We start from the raw sequence: 17,482 nt of genomic DNA on the forward strand, positions 1-17,482 counted from the left end.
AATAAATTTGAAAAATAATATTGTAATAAAAATAATAATAACTGTTTTTATTTGTTACAAATAGTTTTTTTTGTCTTTTCACATCTTTGTCAAAATACAAAAACAAGATAAATCTGTAATTGGCCCATTGAACAGATTTGAAAACATATTGAGTTTGACTGTAAATATCTTCATCAAAAACAAATAAATTAAATAATCTTTTTTGTAAAGTTATAATATGTAGGTATAATACATCATCATCATCATTCTCTTTTCCCACCCAATGGTGCATAGGGCATTGCATTGGTACCCAATCGCAGTGCATCTTGATATTTTTTTTGTTACATGAAGGTAAGATGATCAGTCTTACACTTTAGATATTAGTCCAGAGACTGAAATATTCTAGTGTAAAAACACCCTTTTAAATAAATATTTCATACCAACCATGTTGGGAATCGAACCCGAGACCTCTTGCATGGTAGGCAAACGCGCTAACCATTATGCCCTGAGGCCCACAATAATACAGAATTATATAAATAGGTATATTAAAAAACAGCTACTACATGTTTTCAAAAAGGAGTAAAAAAAAACAGGAAAATCGGGACTACAACTGATTTTTATGATAGTAACACACTAGTAATAGTTCTACATTATCTCTGAGTAACACCAAACTAAAATTGGCTTGTTATGTGATTGGTCAATTACAAGGTCACGACATTCTATTTCAGTACTGCTGTTTTTAAAGTGCCACCATAAGAACACCAGCTTCCTAAATTATTTTTTTTCTTTTACATTGGTCTGTAATCAAAAACATAAATTAAGAATGCCAAAAAATCACAAATAAATCTACATGCTAACCATAATATAAAGTTGCTGCTATAGTTCAGGGATGGAGAACCTTTTTGGGTCGGTGTGCTGAAAATCCTTAAATATTATTTCTTGATTATATGGCGTGCCCAGGCAATTTTTTTTTTTCTTCTGCATTTTTATTAATTATGTTCGTTAATCGATCGCTTTCAATTATTACCAAATCATTTCTCGAATCAATAAAAAAAATCCATATCGATATCGATAAATTGCATTTAAATGTCTTCCAGATTTAGCCACTCGAAAATCTCCAAATTGATGTCATCTGCTGATAATGTGTCTGGATATAAAATAATTTTTGATGTCTTTTCAAATCTCCTAAATTATTTGAATCTTGAAGAAAACTCATTGATTATTGATTGAATAACTACAGAAAATTATTTTGTCAATTTAATTTGATCTGGCTTTTCTTCTGCATTTTTTTTTTGTATTTGGGAAACATTTGAAGGTGTTGGATACAACGTCACTATTGAGAATTTGTAATTAATATTGAAATGATTTGATTAAATCAAACATAACAATAATTGTTTTTGTAAAAAACTTGCAGTTAAATATTTTATTAATTTTAATGTAAGCACAAATCAGTAAAAAAAACATTGATTTTGAAAGCCATTCCACGTCTATTAACTCGTTATATTTTACAATGAGATTCTCATTAATAAAAAGAAACTTAACTTCAACCAAACACTTAACAAATCTTTAAAGAACTTTTCCACGGCTTAACCATCGCACATTGTTGTACATAAGTAAACCCTTATACACTGAATTAACCTCATTCAATAATTTAAAAAAAATAAATTAAAATCCTATCCAGTCTTCCTGATTATTTAATCAAAATTTTAATTTTTTAAACTTAACATTTATAAAAAATACATTTTTGAACTTTGAAATAGTTCGCGTGCCATCCAAATTCACCTCTGGCACGCGTGTCCTAGGTTCGCCATCCCTGCTATAGTTCAACTAAGAGGAAAGTGTAAAAGGTAGGTACTTTTTTTCCTAATTATATTTACCTACTTTACATAATTTGATCAAGGTAAATTATTTAAAATAAATAAAATTGTTTACTTTTGTTTAATAACTTATTTGACATTATTTTCATTGTAAATATATTTTTTTAATGATTTGATATATTGGTTATTTAAATTTACCATTGTAATGGAAGAAAATGAAGAAGAAGAATCAGAGAAGTCAGAAGAGTCTATGAAAACTAAAGAATCAATTTCAGCGATTGTTGAAAGTGAAAAAATAGAGATTCCATCTGTTGTACAAGTCAAAAAACGAATAGATTTAGAAAAAGTCTGCGAGTTAGAGACCTTGTTGCAGATAAAAGAAAAATTTGATGCTGCTCTTTACAATGAAATGGGTAGGGCTGCCTTTCAAAAATGCCTGGCGGAAGTTTTGGATGTACATTATGATGATGAAGATTTCAACATTGTGTTTTTGAAAGTTTGTGTCTAGTATAACTTTTTTAAATTATGTAGATAAAAATTATTTCTATATTTCCCTATCTATAAAAAAACATTTCAAAAGCTTGGTGTATAAGCAATACATAAATTTAAAGTGAATTGTGTGAATTATAGATAAACTCTAATAGAAATGGCGTAGTGACCTGGGATGAATTTGTCTCATATTTGTTGCTGTGCTTTGCGGCTAAGGACAGCTTTGAACTAAAATATGAAGCTGGAGGGCTTGTGCCTCCTATTACCAAAAAACCTCAAATGCTAAAATCTCAACATCCCCACGCCATTAATGAAATATGTTTTTCTTTAAATGTTGATAAGGTAAGTAATTTTTTTTACGTTTTAAAAAATGAATTATTAAGTTTTAAAGATATTTCAACGAATTTAAATCAAAAGAAAATTTGGGTTTTGCTTTGTATAATTTGATAGCACTAATTTACCTCCAAGAGGTTTTTTTCCTCTTTTAATTTAGGTCGTTTACCAAAACATGATAACTTCGGCCGTACATAAAATAAAAAAATATACCCAATACTGAAGTTGCAATTTGTCAAAAAAGTAAAGAAAACAGTAAAAATTTAATACTATAAATGGTTTTTATGCCGGCTATACTAAATTAAATTTAGCTCTGGTTTGTGATTGGTTATGAGAAGGTCATGGTTTATGGTGTTGTAAGTTGTAATGATCAGAATAATTCATGTATAATCGTAATTTAGTGTGGGTGTTTTAAGTGTTACTGTGTCGGACACCATATTTCTTTTTTATAACCCATGGGTGTTTATTTTTATAATATAATTCATTTAGGGTAGAATCCAATTAGAATCTAATTGTTATTTAAATTAATAATTTTATTTAACTTGTTATTTAAAACATATAAGTTTGTTAGTGAAAATTATTGATGGAAGTTCATTGTAATTTATTACAGAAATAAAAGACGAGTGATACTCATTTAAATAGCATTATATCAACTCATTAGTTTACCTGAAAAATTTTGTTAATGATCCTTAAGACAATTTTTTTTAAATTTAATTTACTTTCATATCATTTTGAAATCTCTATCCTTACCTCTGTTTTGTATAAAAACATTAAACTCCTTAATGAAGATACCAGTCTCGAAGATGTCGCGAAAGCGATGAAACTGGTCACTGGATATTCAAAATTTGTGGATTAAAGTATCACTCATCTTTTATTTCTATAATAAATTTGTCATATAATATTTTAATTGAATCTTGATTTTCGAAAGTACGATGCACTCCGCTCCTCTTAGTTTTAATTTGGTTAATTTAAAATCATTATCTGTTGCGCTTGTAATTTATTTTAGAATTTTCTGACTAACTTTCAATATTCACGCGCGCGCGCGTCGCCAACAGTTACCATAAGATGAAAGCGATAATAACACCAGCACTCTCAATTAATTTCTGTTCATTTTGACAGACCATATAATTACTACAACTAGGTAACTTCAAAACCAGCATTTGTGAGTTCACCTCAAAAACACATCTTCGTATGGTGATACGGCATCTGATTTGTCTATTTTTAGAAATTCATGGAAAAAGATACAAAGATGCGTTTTAAGAGGCCAACTGAAAAATACTGATTTTGAAGTTACCAAGTTGTAGTAATTACCCCACAATATTATGTCATACTAATTTTTTGACTATTTGATGTATTTTCTTTGTGAAATAATATTCAGGACAGTTGGGGCAATCCGATTCAAGGCACCTATGTAACCCTTAGTCCTGAAGGAGTTGTCAATCGGTGGTCTTTAGATATGGAACTTATAAGATCTTCCTGGGCTGACTGTAGTAAGTAGATATCTTTAAACTGCTTTCTGAGTGACAATTCATGGAGGAAGAAATACTCTGATTTTCTGTATTGTAAAATAGGCGTATTTCATTTAAAAAATTATTTATGTCATTTTTAGCTTTGAAGAGAGATTCTAAAACTCGTACTACTCTGTTGCGAGCAACGTGTTTGCCAGAAGTGAACATTCTCGTCATATCTACAACACAAAAGGAACTCTATTTTTATGACACTACGGCCGAGGGCATGACCGCCCGAGTGATTGTCTGGAAGTTCGAACACAATATCACCTGCTTATACCATTACAGTGAGAGTATCCAGAAGCTCTTAAAGTCATTCAGGTTTAACAGCTTCGTAGACAGACCTCGATCCGAGGATTTGACTTGCCTCCTGATTGCTGGAGATGAGGGCGGAAATGTCTTTGTTATGTCTTTTAATACATGGAACCTCGGACCTTTTCAGAAGAGGACAGGAAAATCACTCATTAAACTCACATTTAGGAATCTTGTGAAGGTCAATATTACCACTGTATATTACAAATCAACTGATAAATACAGATATTCATTAATGAAAAAGTCTGAGCAGTAGTCAATGTCATTGGTCTGGAATAAACCTTTTGATGAAACAGAATTATGAAATTAGTCAATTGATCTTTTTCGCACGTAGCGGTGCGTAGGGCACTGCATTGGTAAACCAAATGCAGCGTATTTCAGTCATATGTTACATGAAGGTATGGTGATCAGTCCTACGCTTCAGGTGCCAGTCCAGGAACAATGAAATATTTCATGCCAGGAATCGAACCTCAAGAATGGTAGGCAAAGAAGCCAACAATTTCCCTAATAGCGGAACTTATCACCAGTTGTTTTCCTTTTTCAGGATTATTAACTGAGAGTAGCCATTGAGAAACATATTTTTCATCTGCCTGGACGACACATATTTTTTATAGTTCGTTAATTTTAACTAGGCACCTATTTTACTTAAAGTTAAAATGAGATACAACTGGCTTCGTCCTCTGCAGTCTCACTAGTTTTCACGAAATGTTTATCTTTCCAGGGAAAACTAAGTGGTATGACGGTGAGAGAATTCTACGGAGTGCATAGCGCTCCAGTAGGCCAGGTATCCTACTACTCCAGTCTGAGTAGTGTCATGTCTTGCAGTGATTGCCCCATTGGCCTTTCTCTCTACAGTCTCACTAGTTCTCACTCATGTAATGTTTTTGCTCTTACTAAGGTTAGTATTATTTTTCTTACTGTATAAAATATTATTTATTAACAAACTATTATTTTTTCTCATATATTATCCACTAATAAGAACGAGGGAGTTCAGTGGTTTGTTAAATATTTTTTTGTTTGTTAATTGACTATGAAACTAAGCCAAAAAAATTATAAATATTTTTATGTATTGTATTTATGTATTGTATTTATTCATTTATTTTATTTTATTTGGGATTTTTACAGCTATGAAATAAAAATATATTAACAATACTAGAGCCAATTAAAAAAATCCACTGTAAATCTAATAATACATAATATATAAGAAGAGAGTTTACGTAATTGTATGTGTGTGCTTTTGTATTCAAATGTGTCTGTATGTGAATGAGTGTGTATGTGAATGTACATGTGCGTGTGCGTGTGGGAATGAATGAGGGATAGGGTGCTTATGTGTGGGTGCGTAAGTATATATATTTTTTTTAATTTTAAACTTGTAATTATATTGAAAAGGGTACAGGAAAGAGCTTGGTAAGAAGTGTGATTATTTAAAAACCAAAAATTGTTTATAAATACTTTCGAAACGTTTTTGTTAAAAATTTATGTCAAGAAATGTTATAAATTGTATTTTTTTTTAGAGTATGGTAAATTTATTATCAGCGCTGTGATTTTTTAAAGTTTTGTAATTTTGAAATTGCTCCGCATGTGACGTCACAAGTTCTCTTTGGTGAGTTCTACTAGTTGGTGAGTTGGCTTGCTTCCCTTAAACTGGATAAGTTTCTCAAAAATATATGAAAACATTAATAAAAATGGTTTTTATCAAAATGAACTACTTTGAACGATATCACAAGTTTTTGTCAATCAACCAATCAATGATAGCATTAACATGTGTTGCGATAGGTTTCCGGTTTTTGGAAAGCCATTTTTTTCAAAGCTTAGTATATTTTGACAGCTACGGGGTTTTACATTTCAATGTCAGGATGACTCACCGATGAGAACTAGTGACATCATGGGCTGAGTAATTTAAAAGTAACAAAACCTCGATGAAAATCAGCGATGAGAACACAGTACAGAAGAAAATTTTTTTTTTGCTTAATTTGATAGTTTAATACTACTAAAAATGACTAAACTTCCTCATATTTTAGTCTGATCAAAAATAAATCATCATCTTGGTCCTTACAGGGAGTTGTATGTTTCACATTTGATGAAGAACGACACACCATAGCCACAGGTAGCAGCGATGGTACAGTTCTCTTGTGGAGTGTGTTTGTGTCATCACGGCGCAGCGCTACCTTCAGGGGTCATCACGCTCCCATCCGTACAGTATTCCTGCAGAGTAAGAGTGTTAAGCTATACTCAATGGACACCGCTCGTATCATCAAGGTGTGGAATACACGAGACCAAACTTGTCTTCAGGTAAATATTTCCTATTTAATTCAGTTCTGGATTACTCACCATTAGGAATGATTTTTTCCAGCTGTGAAAAACCATAAACAGTATTTAAAAGATATTATTTTTATAAATTGCAAAATATAATCTTTCATTCAAGTAAAAATGCATAAGTGAGAGTTTTGAAAAAAAGACGATCTGCCTCATAAATCTATCTATAGTTTGACTGGAATTTATATTAAATATTAAAATAATATAATTGTTTTGATGTTTTGTACATACATACACAATCATTTTTCTATTTAAATTCCTGTAGGTGTTCTCGTAAATTGTAGATAACTTGTCTGGCACAAAAAATAATTCATTTATATATACGCCTAATGGACATTTTTAAGAATATATGTATACATAGAAAATTATTATAATACACAATGGTTTATGGTTGACTTGGTGGGAGTGGAAGCGGAAGAGAGGTGTTTATAATCAAATTTGATTCAGTGATCGCATGAAAGAAGGCAACTTGTTATCAAAGAAATCAAGACTGGTATGTTTGTTGGCAGACCTAAGAATTCTGGGCATAGACAGTCGCCGTGGCGCAGTTGGTTAGACGGTTAACTGTGAAACTGGCGTCGAGGGTTCGATTCTCGATTAAAGAAAGATTTTTTTCTCAATTTGTCTGGGCGTCGTGGTGTATTTTTCATAACCTCCTTCTATATTTTTACCCACCTGCTGACAAGCCTCTAAATAGAGGCTTAGCGGGTTCCCTTAATAAAAATAAAAAATAATTTTTAAAAAAATAGGGGAATGAAAGCCATAGTAAGTTCTATGGTTATCGGTATGAAAAAGTAAGTTTTGGGTTTCTAGTTGGGATATTTAATTTTATTGAGCTCAGTAGTTCAGGCGCATCAAAGAGTGAGTTGAGAATTTTAAATAGGACTAGAAGGTTGGATTATAGAGGTATGTATAGTATTTTGTTGAATTTTATTTTTCACCCATGTGTTGATTTCGGTCAATCTTGCTTAATTTTTTTTTATCTTTATATTATTGAGTACTTAGGTAGGTACATATTATATGCAAGTGTAGGGATCAATATCTTTTTAAATAAAAACCTGATTTGTTCAACAACAAAAAGATAAAAAGAGTGGTCCTTAGGCATCAAAATAAAATATGTACATTTTTTCTCGATTGCCTATTTATAAAATTTATCGATCAAATAAAGCAAAAAGCTTAAAAGTTTAATGAAAAATAGCATAATGTCGTTGGGCCAGCAATGTCTATTAACTAACATTTCAAAAGTTATTAAGGAGATTAATAAAACAATGCACCTTTTGATGAGTTTTTTTACATATTTTTATATTGATAATAAAAACGAAAAATGTGTAATTTTCTTTTGAAAAAATATTTATATACCTTAAAAAATTCAAAAACACTTAGTAGATATTGCCGGCGCAGCGCAATAAGTTACATAATAATATTTTGTTTTCCATGCAGACATACAGAGACATACCATCCAGTATAGGAGACCACACTCCCATAGTGAGTGTGTATAATACCGCCACCAGAGACCTGCTATTGGCGAGTCTACAAGTCGCCATTATTCCATGTGACCCCAAACTGAACCAGCTCCACACTGATGGCTTTACTCATGCTAAGCCCGTATCGGTGGTTCTGTACAATGAGCTATTCAAGACCGTGGTCACTTGTGGGAGTGACAGTATCATTATATGCTGGGACATTACAACGGGTAAATTTGCAATCTGTCATTTTATTTTATTTAGCTATGAAAACCAGTCCTGACCCCAGCTTTGATGTTAGCTCCCATTGGCCTGTATATATCTTTGGTCTATGCCATTCGCTTCTTATGCTTCACATTTTATGTTCTCGCAATAAGTCATATTTTGTATTATACAATATTTTACTTCTTCTTCTTCTCGGCGAAACTTCTTGAAACTTCTCCCAAAAAAATAAATTACAATGCTGGTTATTGTAATTATGTCCTCTTTATCTAATTACATATAGGTTCCAAGTCACACTGAAAAAAGTCATTTACTCGAAAAATGAATACAAAAACAAATAATTATTTGATTCTGTAAAAGAATCCTTTATTCTTAAAGCTTAAAGGTCCATAATTTTGAAAAGTATCTTTGTATCGCCATAATTATTTATTAAATAAATTTTTATTTATTTCCACCGAGAACATCATGAAATTCCACCTGGAAGACCACCTAAAAGATGGAGAAGTTTCCCCCATTCATTTATTAGCGCCATCTCCGGAAGTTCCTTAATATTATTTACATTACTATTACAATACTTATGTACGTACATTTTATGTGAATGTGGCAGTACCTAGAAATTTCTTTATTGCATAATTAATTCTATGTAGTACCTATTTAGTTACCTTTTGCAGCTAGTTAAATTGATCAGTTATAAGCAACAATATGTTGTAAAATTTTATTGCAAATCCAACTGGCCAATCATATTATTTTCAAACATAAAAAACTGCCAAGTAAAGATAGACTGATGATGTACCAGGTATCCGTCAGACCACAATATATGGAGCTCATACGAGGGTGTTCAATGGAGAGACAATAGGGGTGGAAATAACAGCTGGTACCTTTGATCCAGGATACCAACTGCTTCTCACGGGAGCAAGAGACGGATCACTTAAGGTTTCCCTTTACTACATTCAAATCATATTTCTTGATAAAATATTTAATTACATTCCGTTTAATACCCTTCCTATTTGTTTAAAATATAGTAATGAGAAATATTTCAGACATGGAATTTTAACACTGGATCCTGCCTAAAAAACATGTCTATTGAGTATATGAATGAAGTCACATATGTTTTATGGATTTCAAATAGGTGAGAATTAATTTCCTTTGTAAATATTACCATACAAATATGAACGATAGGTAAAAGACCCAAGTGATAGTTATTTGTTGGTTTTCAAGATTACACATTAAGACTAGATATTGTGTTAGTTTGTTTTTATTATACAACAACTTTATTTCCCAGGAAATGATTTAAGTATTTAATAATATTTATGTTGACAAAAAAATACAATATAATTGCGATTGTTAGCTTTGGATTTTTACCGCTACGTATTATGTTTTTAACTCAAAGCTAGACTTTCAAATTTTTAGAATTTTGGCCATTGGATGGAACCGCCACATAACTGAGTTTGACGACAGTTCAATAAAGGCGGGGGCCATGGGTAAGGTTTGGGAGACCCGACACACTGAAGATGTTTCTGGGGGTGCTCTGAGGTCTAGCGAGGTGCTGGGAACCATCAGCTTTGGTGGGGAACTCGTTCTTTGGAAACTGGACACAGGAAGACCAGTAAGGTGAGATTAATTATTTTTAATACACTTTCTGAATGTGTTATTGATCAAAAACATTTGAAAATTATATAAATATTTTTTAACTATTTTCATAAAATTTTTGACAAAGAGCTTGGAACTTTTACCCTTGCTCATGTAAAATTTAATTAATAGGTTGCACTCGGAAAACCTTGACACATCCCTCTGTTATTTGACACAATAGTTTTATTTAATTTAAATTATATACGTAATTTTACTAACAATGAAATAAAGTTGAGCTTATTTGGATAGTGAAATGCAGAGTCAAATCTACCATAGATTCAGTTGGCACAAAGAACCAGACACTTGCTTACAAGGAAGGAGAGAATAATATGGTCATATTAATTTACAAATGTGTATATTCCTGTTCCTTTTCAGTAAGTGACAGGGCGCTAGATCCCATTAGATCCACCGCTGGTGAAATAACTGCATAATATATTATGTAGTATAAAATTGTGCCTAATTTCAGCATGATTCACAATACTCATAATCTTACAGTGGTTGACCAATACCCGTTGTACTGAAAAATACATTTTGTCATTGAAGTATCAACTTTTTTATTTTAGACAGTATTTGTGCCAGAATCCAACCGAAAGAATCAAAATCCAGCACACCAAGAAATCGGGAAGAAAGATTGGATCATCTTCTAGATCACAAGATATATTTAAGTGAGATATTTTACTTGTCAACGTCAACTTGAGTTATGTTAAATCGGTATTGTGCACAAATCTTGAGATAAAAACTAATTTCATTTCAGGACAAAAAGATCCCGAGATATTCCACCAGATGTACCACCGATGATACAACACATATCAGCTCACGCCATCATATTCCTCAGTGCAAGACCTGTCAATGCAGAAACTGGTAGTCAATCAGTTTTATGTATTTGAAACCATTTCACAATTTTGTTTATATGAGGGCTGCACAAGTATTTGTGCTTACTTAGGGAAAGAAACACTTTTTTAAAAAAGGTTTCATTTCTCGACATAGTTACCTTTCAGATTGATACTAAATGTACCAATCCAGTGATATTTCAACTTTTTTAAGCCATCAAAAAAACATGATTTGTAAAACTCTGCAAAATAAGCCTATGTTTTGACGATGACCTCGCTTGACATAAACTGCTTTTCATCAAGCCCAATCCAGTGATATTTCAACTTTTTTAAGCCATCAAAAAAACATGATTTGTAAAACTCTGCAAAATAAGCCTATGTTTTGACGATGACCTCGCTTGACATAAACTGCTTTTCATCAAGCCATTTTTATGTTTGAAAACAAAAAGAAATTGCACGGCGCCAAATCTGGAGAATGAGGTGGATGAGGCATTCATAGCTTAATTCAAGCTGTGGCGATTGCGGATGAGTAAACTGGCGCATTGTCAGCCTTATGAATCGTGATTGTCTTCTCTTTTACAAATAGTCCACGAGAATGATGCCTCGCGAATCCTAATAATAGGTGGCCATGACCTTTGCGTCCAATCGAACTGTCTTCGCCTTCTTTGGAGCAGATGCCCTAGTTTTTCCATTTTTATTTATGAATGATTAATATTTTTCAAATCTTGGTTTTGATTTCTGTCCATTAATATAAAATATTTATTTAAAAGGGTATTTTTACACTAAAATGTTTCATAGTCCCTGGACTAGCATCTGGAACACAAGACTAATAGTCTAATTTTCATCTAAAAAGAGATTGATATACGTTTCAAATCACTGAATTGGACGTAGTTATGCAGAAAGTGTCCAACCCTCAAAATGCTAAAAAGTTTAATGCCGATTTCAATAGCATACTATGATATCTTAATGTGCTGAAAACGTCCAAGCTACAGATCCTATACTTTTTTGTCAATTAAAGAAATTAAAAAATAAAAAAAAAGAGCTGCAGAAAACAGTCAAACCACTTGGACGTTTTTGAAGTTAGTACAACAGTGACAGCCGTGATGCGGGTTAAAAATTTCTTTAATTGGAAAAAAAGTATAGCGCTTACAGCTTGGACATTTGCAGCACATAAAGATATGTATGCTATCGAAACCGCTATTACTCATTTTTAGAATTTTGAGGGTTGGACGCTTTCTGCATAGCTACGTCCAATTAACTGCATTGATGCAGAAATTCTTGATAACAGAAAAAATATTATTGTACTTAATTTAATATTTTTTTTGCATTTTTTTGTAAAAATATTTAGCAAATTTCGTGATCAGCCTGGGAGATGGGATGGTGCAAGTTTGGTCAGAGCATGCGGCGGGAGGTTACATTACCAGTTTCCGGGCTGTACACATCGAAGGAGATTATGTTAGCTGCCTTACTACGGACAGAGAAAACAGGTTTCTTTTCACTGGCACGGCCGCTGGCTACATCAAGATATGGCTCATGGAAAATTACTATACCTCTGAAAAGGTACAGCAATATGACACTTTTATACATTTAGAATTTCTTCACATTTTGATGGCGTTTTTTTGGATTAATTTGTTGTTTGTCAATAGTACTTCTTGCTAATGCTTCAGACAGAATTACAGTACCTATCTATTTTCTGGACTTTTAAATTATCTTTTTATAAGAAAATAAATATTTGGGTTCTTATGGTTTGCGCCAGAGTAGGGTTCAAATCTCATATATTTTTATTTGAGAAGCTTGTCGGGAAGTGGGAAAGACAGGCTATGGAAGGAAATTGTGAGAAATACACCACGACACCCAGATCAATTGAGAGATAAATATTTCTAGGATTTTTTCTTGCAGCCGAAGGTAATTAATAAATCCGCGATGCCAGTTTCACAGTGGCCACTAACCAACTATACCGTCGCACCTGCCTTCAGTTGATGTTGATCTATGTTAAACTATTGATACACATACATGGAATAATAATGCAAAGAAACAATATCAATATTTGAAAGATATTAATTAATATATAAGTAAAAAACTAAAATTTAAATAATAAAGCATAGGTAATTATTAATTTTATCAGTGAACAGTCATATTTTTAATATTTCCCATTCCTACACTGACTAGCCCTACTTAAGAAATTGTGACAAAATATTGTGTTACAACATAACATTGCCTTCTACCCTCAGGCCGGATTGTTTGATCACTTTTTCAAAGTTTTGAAAAAGTATTCCTATATTCATACAAAAAAGGTTATGTTTTTAAAATTGTTACTGTTACTTTCGATTTTGAACCATCACTAACGATCAAACAACCCGGCCTTATTCACACTCACTTACAAGCGCACTTTGCGTAAGTTAGTTGATCCCGAAGAGAGCAATGTCTTTCTGAAACTCTTCAAAAGTAAACATAACTTTTAGATTAAATTTATAACTTTTCTGTGATTAATCCACTGGTTCAAATATCGTAATAGGTGCATGTGTGTATGCCGAGTCTCCGTCTGATGTTTTCGTTTTTGTGGAGAGATCGAGTGGAGGGTCGAGCTAAACGTTTCTGTCGCAAGCAGCCACTGCCCTTACTCTGCTCCAGCTACCGAGCTCATCTGCGGAGCATCACGACACTGGTCTATATCGCTGACAAGAATTATGTTCTTAGGTAAAACTCACTATTTTCTTATATATCTGTAGACTCTTTAACAGTAACGGTAAAAGTAAGTGGTAAGATTGATAAAAAATAACACTTTGTAAAATAAAAACATAATTTAATACGAATGTGCTAATTTGCTAGGTAGTTTTATCAATCATTCCTATGAAGGCAGTGCTTGAGCATAATCTTGACACCAGATGTTTCTCCCTTTCTCAGTCCAGTGTACGGTCATAAGTCTCATCCTTCAAGTGTAAACAAAATCCCGGTATTTCTCAACCTGTGAACCCCGGGAATGTCAAACTGCGTTAATAATTATTATTGTGATTAAATTAGCTCATAGTTGTTTTACCAAATTACCGAACTCGAACCTATGTACAATTTTCTTAAATTTAAAATACAACATTAACGACAATTGTGTTTGCTTTATAGTTTTTAAATTTAGGTGGAGATCTTTATTATCCACTGAAGGAAGTTCAGAGTGTTTTGTTTGTTCAATTATAGTGGGAGTGCAGACAGCAGTGTGAGGATATGGAGCCTGCAGGGGCGTTACCTCGGGACGCTGGGAACATTCCTCCCGTGGACTCTGGAACCCAAGAAGCCACCCGATGTAAAGAAGGTGGCTAGCTCCACCACACTCAAGGTGCATTTTACTTCATTTATATTCGGTATTGAAAATTATTGGTATCAAACAGTCACATTAAGATGATCAGTGGAATCAAGGTTATACCGATTTTTTGTCACGTAAAATCATTCCAATTAAATAATCTGAAGGTGTGTTCTCATGATAGCAAAATTATCAATATAATATTATTTAAAATTGCCGCAACCCCTGTGTAGTGATTAAGATTATTGCCTCACGCACGGAGCATTTCAGTTAGATTCTCGGTGGGATCATAAATATTAAATGTGATTTTTCTCAAGCCCGGGTTCAATGTGCTGTAATTTATAACTCTAATTGAGCCTCCCGGCCTTTTATGGTGCAAAAAAACATACGAAAAAGCCAATGACAGTAGTATACGTATTTTGAAAAATAACTTCACATCATTAAATACAAAACAAAATAAACAAAGCTGAGGTTATTTTAATTTGAATTAAACATGAAACAGTAATTATTTCTGATGTGAAATTTTCAAGATGTCCTACAGTAGCATTGACATAAAGATAAAAAATCTCCTACTTTGATTTCATCATCTTTAAGATGCTCATTAAGCCTCTTTTTTTTAACGTTCTACTTTGTGTTAATTATTTCTAGGTGTGGAATGGGGGGAATGTATCCCGTTATGTGCCGATCCGGGGCCGCAGTAAACTGGAGATTACCATGAGCGAGTTTCGCCTGCTGAAGACCATCGATGACAAGCTTCCCTCAGACCATTTACTTACCCGGATCTGCAACCTCCCCGCGCACCCTCCCTCTATCCCAACCATTATTCTAGATGATTCTTTAGCTCATGTAAGTGATGTTATTTAGCCCGAGCATTTATTTAAAACTATGCACCAAGATAATACTGTTAAAACTTTCTTTTACAAGTCACAGAAACCACTTATACTAACACTAATTTTGAGATTTACCATTATGGTCACTATTTATTATAGTTACTCCTAGACAAAGGAAAAGTTGTATTCTGAGACCGACTAGTAACAAAATAAATAGGTACTTTAAATAAATCTACTTATTGTCTATTGCCTCGTAGTATAAATTACCCTTTCATACCTGAATGAATTCCCATACATATCGCTAACCCAAAGCAACAGTGAGATAAACCCGAAATTTCCGATTTTGAGATACACATGCAGATATGTTAATAAATAAAAGAAATGAATGTTTTTTTAGATAATAAATTATTCAAGTTAGATGTTAACCTATGTGAAAATATAGTATTAATAATCTACTACAAATAATTTAATTCAGTCAGACCCTTTGCACACCTTAAAGTCTGATTATCTCAGAATATGTTCTTTAAATATATCTAACTGTTTAAAATACATTAATATTCTGTATGTCTTCTTCCAAGTCGGTCCCTCAATTCTGAGAATCGTGATCACCATAAACACTTCTGATTAGTCTGTTCCACTCCAGTCCTGTCCTCAGCCCGACGAACTGACTCATCAAATTTTAGCCCCGTAGCCACCTTTATTTAGTCAGTCCATCTATATAGGATTGTACCCCGGCTTCTCCTACCTTCAACTCGGCCAGACATTATTGCCTTTTCTAGATTGTCTGGCTCAAACACACCACTGATAGACGAGTTGTAATATGGATATTCTGTAGTATAATATTCTGTATGTACTAAAGGCATTAATTTTAAAATATTTTTTGTTTAAAAAATTATTTAACATTTATTTTTTATGAAAATTATTTTTTCAAATTAGTTGAATTTTACTGAAATCTATTTTACATGCCTTATATACACTAAGGACGACAGGAATTCAGATTTCTGATTCGTGACACTACCTCGGGACCACAACTCGTCTTACTTTATAAACTGTGTAGCATTTACTGTTTTGCCTACGTTTGAATATCCATATTCTTTTCATCTGTTTAATAATTTCTATTAGGTTACTGCCCTTTGAACTACATTACCGGAATAACAGTTGTAAGATTAATATGTGAAATCTTATTTGCAGATACCAATTTACACTCACCTACAGACACTGGGACCACAGCCCTTACCGCAGAGAACCCCCGTTCCGGGTTCCATCAGCACCGTGCGCCAGCGGCGCGAGATGCATGGTCCTCGAAAGCAGTTGCATTTTGAAGGTCAGGTCACTAACATACTCCTGAGGAGCGGATTTTCATTCTACAAGAAGAAAGACGAATGACGCTTCTATCTCAATGCTCGGTGATAAATACATTGAAACCTTATCAACTAAACCCAGTTGAAATATAACTAACTTTCTCGATACATATATCCCAATGAAGGCAAAATAACAATAATAGAAAAGACAGGTTTCCATAAAAAAAAAACACAGTTAAAATAAATTTATCATAAAATATTTAAAGAAATACAAGTGCGTATTACATAATAATATAATAGATGCACAAATGTATTTTTAAAGCATTTTTTATAAATTATATATTTTTGTAAAATAATCAAATACTTTCCTAGAACCGTTCTTATTCGTTATATATTGATGAATTTTATCTTACGGAAATCAATACCACCTGACCGAGCCATAGAAGTGAACTCCTCCTAAAGTTATGCGACTTGGAGAACGCGACGATGCGTTTCATCTTGAAAAATCTATTAGTGATGTTTAGGAAATTGTTGACAGACAGACTGCATAAAAACTCCGCTCGACTCAGCTATTAATATTAATACCAAAAGAACTTCGATTATGTGCAATAAAGATGTCCTTAATGGCCCAGAAATCGAGAAACTTAACAGCTTCAAATACTTAGGAGTTCACATTGCCGAGGATGGTGACATGCACAAAGAGCTTGCAACCTGCCTATAAATTGCTGGAGCAACTTTTAACACAATGCATTCTATTTGAAATTCTTATCTCAGTACTAATATATGAGTGGGAATCCTGGCACCTTACCGAAACTCAAAACGCCAAACTTCCGAGTCTTGAGAATTTGTTTCTCCTGCTTGAGAATTTTTCAAAAGGAGAAAAAAATCTAGGCATTTACAGAGATGTCATTGGCTGGCCGCAAGCCAAAAAATGACACTTTACACACTGTGTAACATTCACCACCTGCCTTTAACATACATATTTCGTCAGTATTCTAATAAAAACCCTCTAAATGACAAAATTAGAGAAAACAAGTTAAAAATGCAGCTATATGTAATTTTTTGAGCTTCATTAAAAGATAAAATCCTCCAATGTTTAGTTTCAAAGTAAGCATGCATTAAAACCCACTAAAACTTTTTTTTAAATGTTTTATGGTGAAA

General features: G+C 32.9%; 1 protein-coding gene across 2 annotated transcripts; it reads left to right on the forward strand.

The window, feature by feature from the left end:
- The first annotated feature begins 1,873 nt into the window (after nucleotides 1–1,873).
- Nucleotides 1,874–17,414, forward strand: LOC148282056 (WD repeat-containing protein on Y chromosome-like). 2 transcript variants are annotated; one of them, XM_088225681.1, is made up of 17 exons: nucleotides 1,874–2,292; nucleotides 2,427–2,627; nucleotides 3,997–4,108; nucleotides 4,228–4,619; nucleotides 5,160–5,336; nucleotides 6,497–6,730; nucleotides 8,195–8,447; nucleotides 9,236–9,372; nucleotides 9,480–9,568; nucleotides 9,850–10,050; nucleotides 10,632–10,733; nucleotides 10,823–10,929; nucleotides 12,247–12,458; nucleotides 13,414–13,595; nucleotides 14,088–14,226; nucleotides 14,839–15,036; nucleotides 16,212–17,414. In XM_088225681.1, the coding sequence occupies exons 1-17, from the start codon at nucleotides 2,002–2,004 to the stop codon at nucleotides 16,404–16,406; spliced, it is 3,222 nt and encodes a 1,073-aa protein (XP_088081807.1). In that variant the 5' UTR covers nucleotides 1,874–2,001; the 3' UTR covers nucleotides 16,407–17,414. The 2 variants fall into 2 exon arrangements, with proteins under 2 accessions (XP_088081807.1, XP_088081808.1); XM_088225682.1 differs by lacking the exon at nucleotides 1,874–2,292 and having other exon boundaries at nucleotides 2,487–2,627; nucleotides 4,002–4,108.
- The last annotated feature ends 68 nt before the right edge of the window (nucleotides 17,415–17,482 follow it).

The sequence above is a fragment of the Micrasema longulum genome, unplaced genomic scaffold, assembly GCF_059751315.1.
Source record: "Micrasema longulum isolate JH-2025_06_02 unplaced genomic scaffold, ASM5975131v1 h1tg000381l, whole genome shotgun sequence".
Classification (NCBI taxonomy): domain Eukaryota; kingdom Metazoa; phylum Arthropoda; class Insecta; order Trichoptera; family Brachycentridae; genus Micrasema; species Micrasema longulum.

Bases quoted from the DNA above. Each gene is read 5' to 3' on its own strand.
- LOC148282056 (XM_088225681.1), top strand. From the start codon at position 2,002: ATGGAAGAAAATGAAGAAGAAGAATCAGAGAAGTCAGAAGAGTCTATG. The intron at 10,051-10,631 runs GTGAGATTAATT...TTTTTATTTTAG, and splicing joins GACACAGGAAGACCAGTAAG to ACAGTATTTGTGCCAGAATC. The intron at 10,734-10,822 runs GTGAGATATTTT...ATTTCATTTCAG, and splicing joins AGATCACAAGATATATTTAA to GACAAAAAGATCCCGAGATA.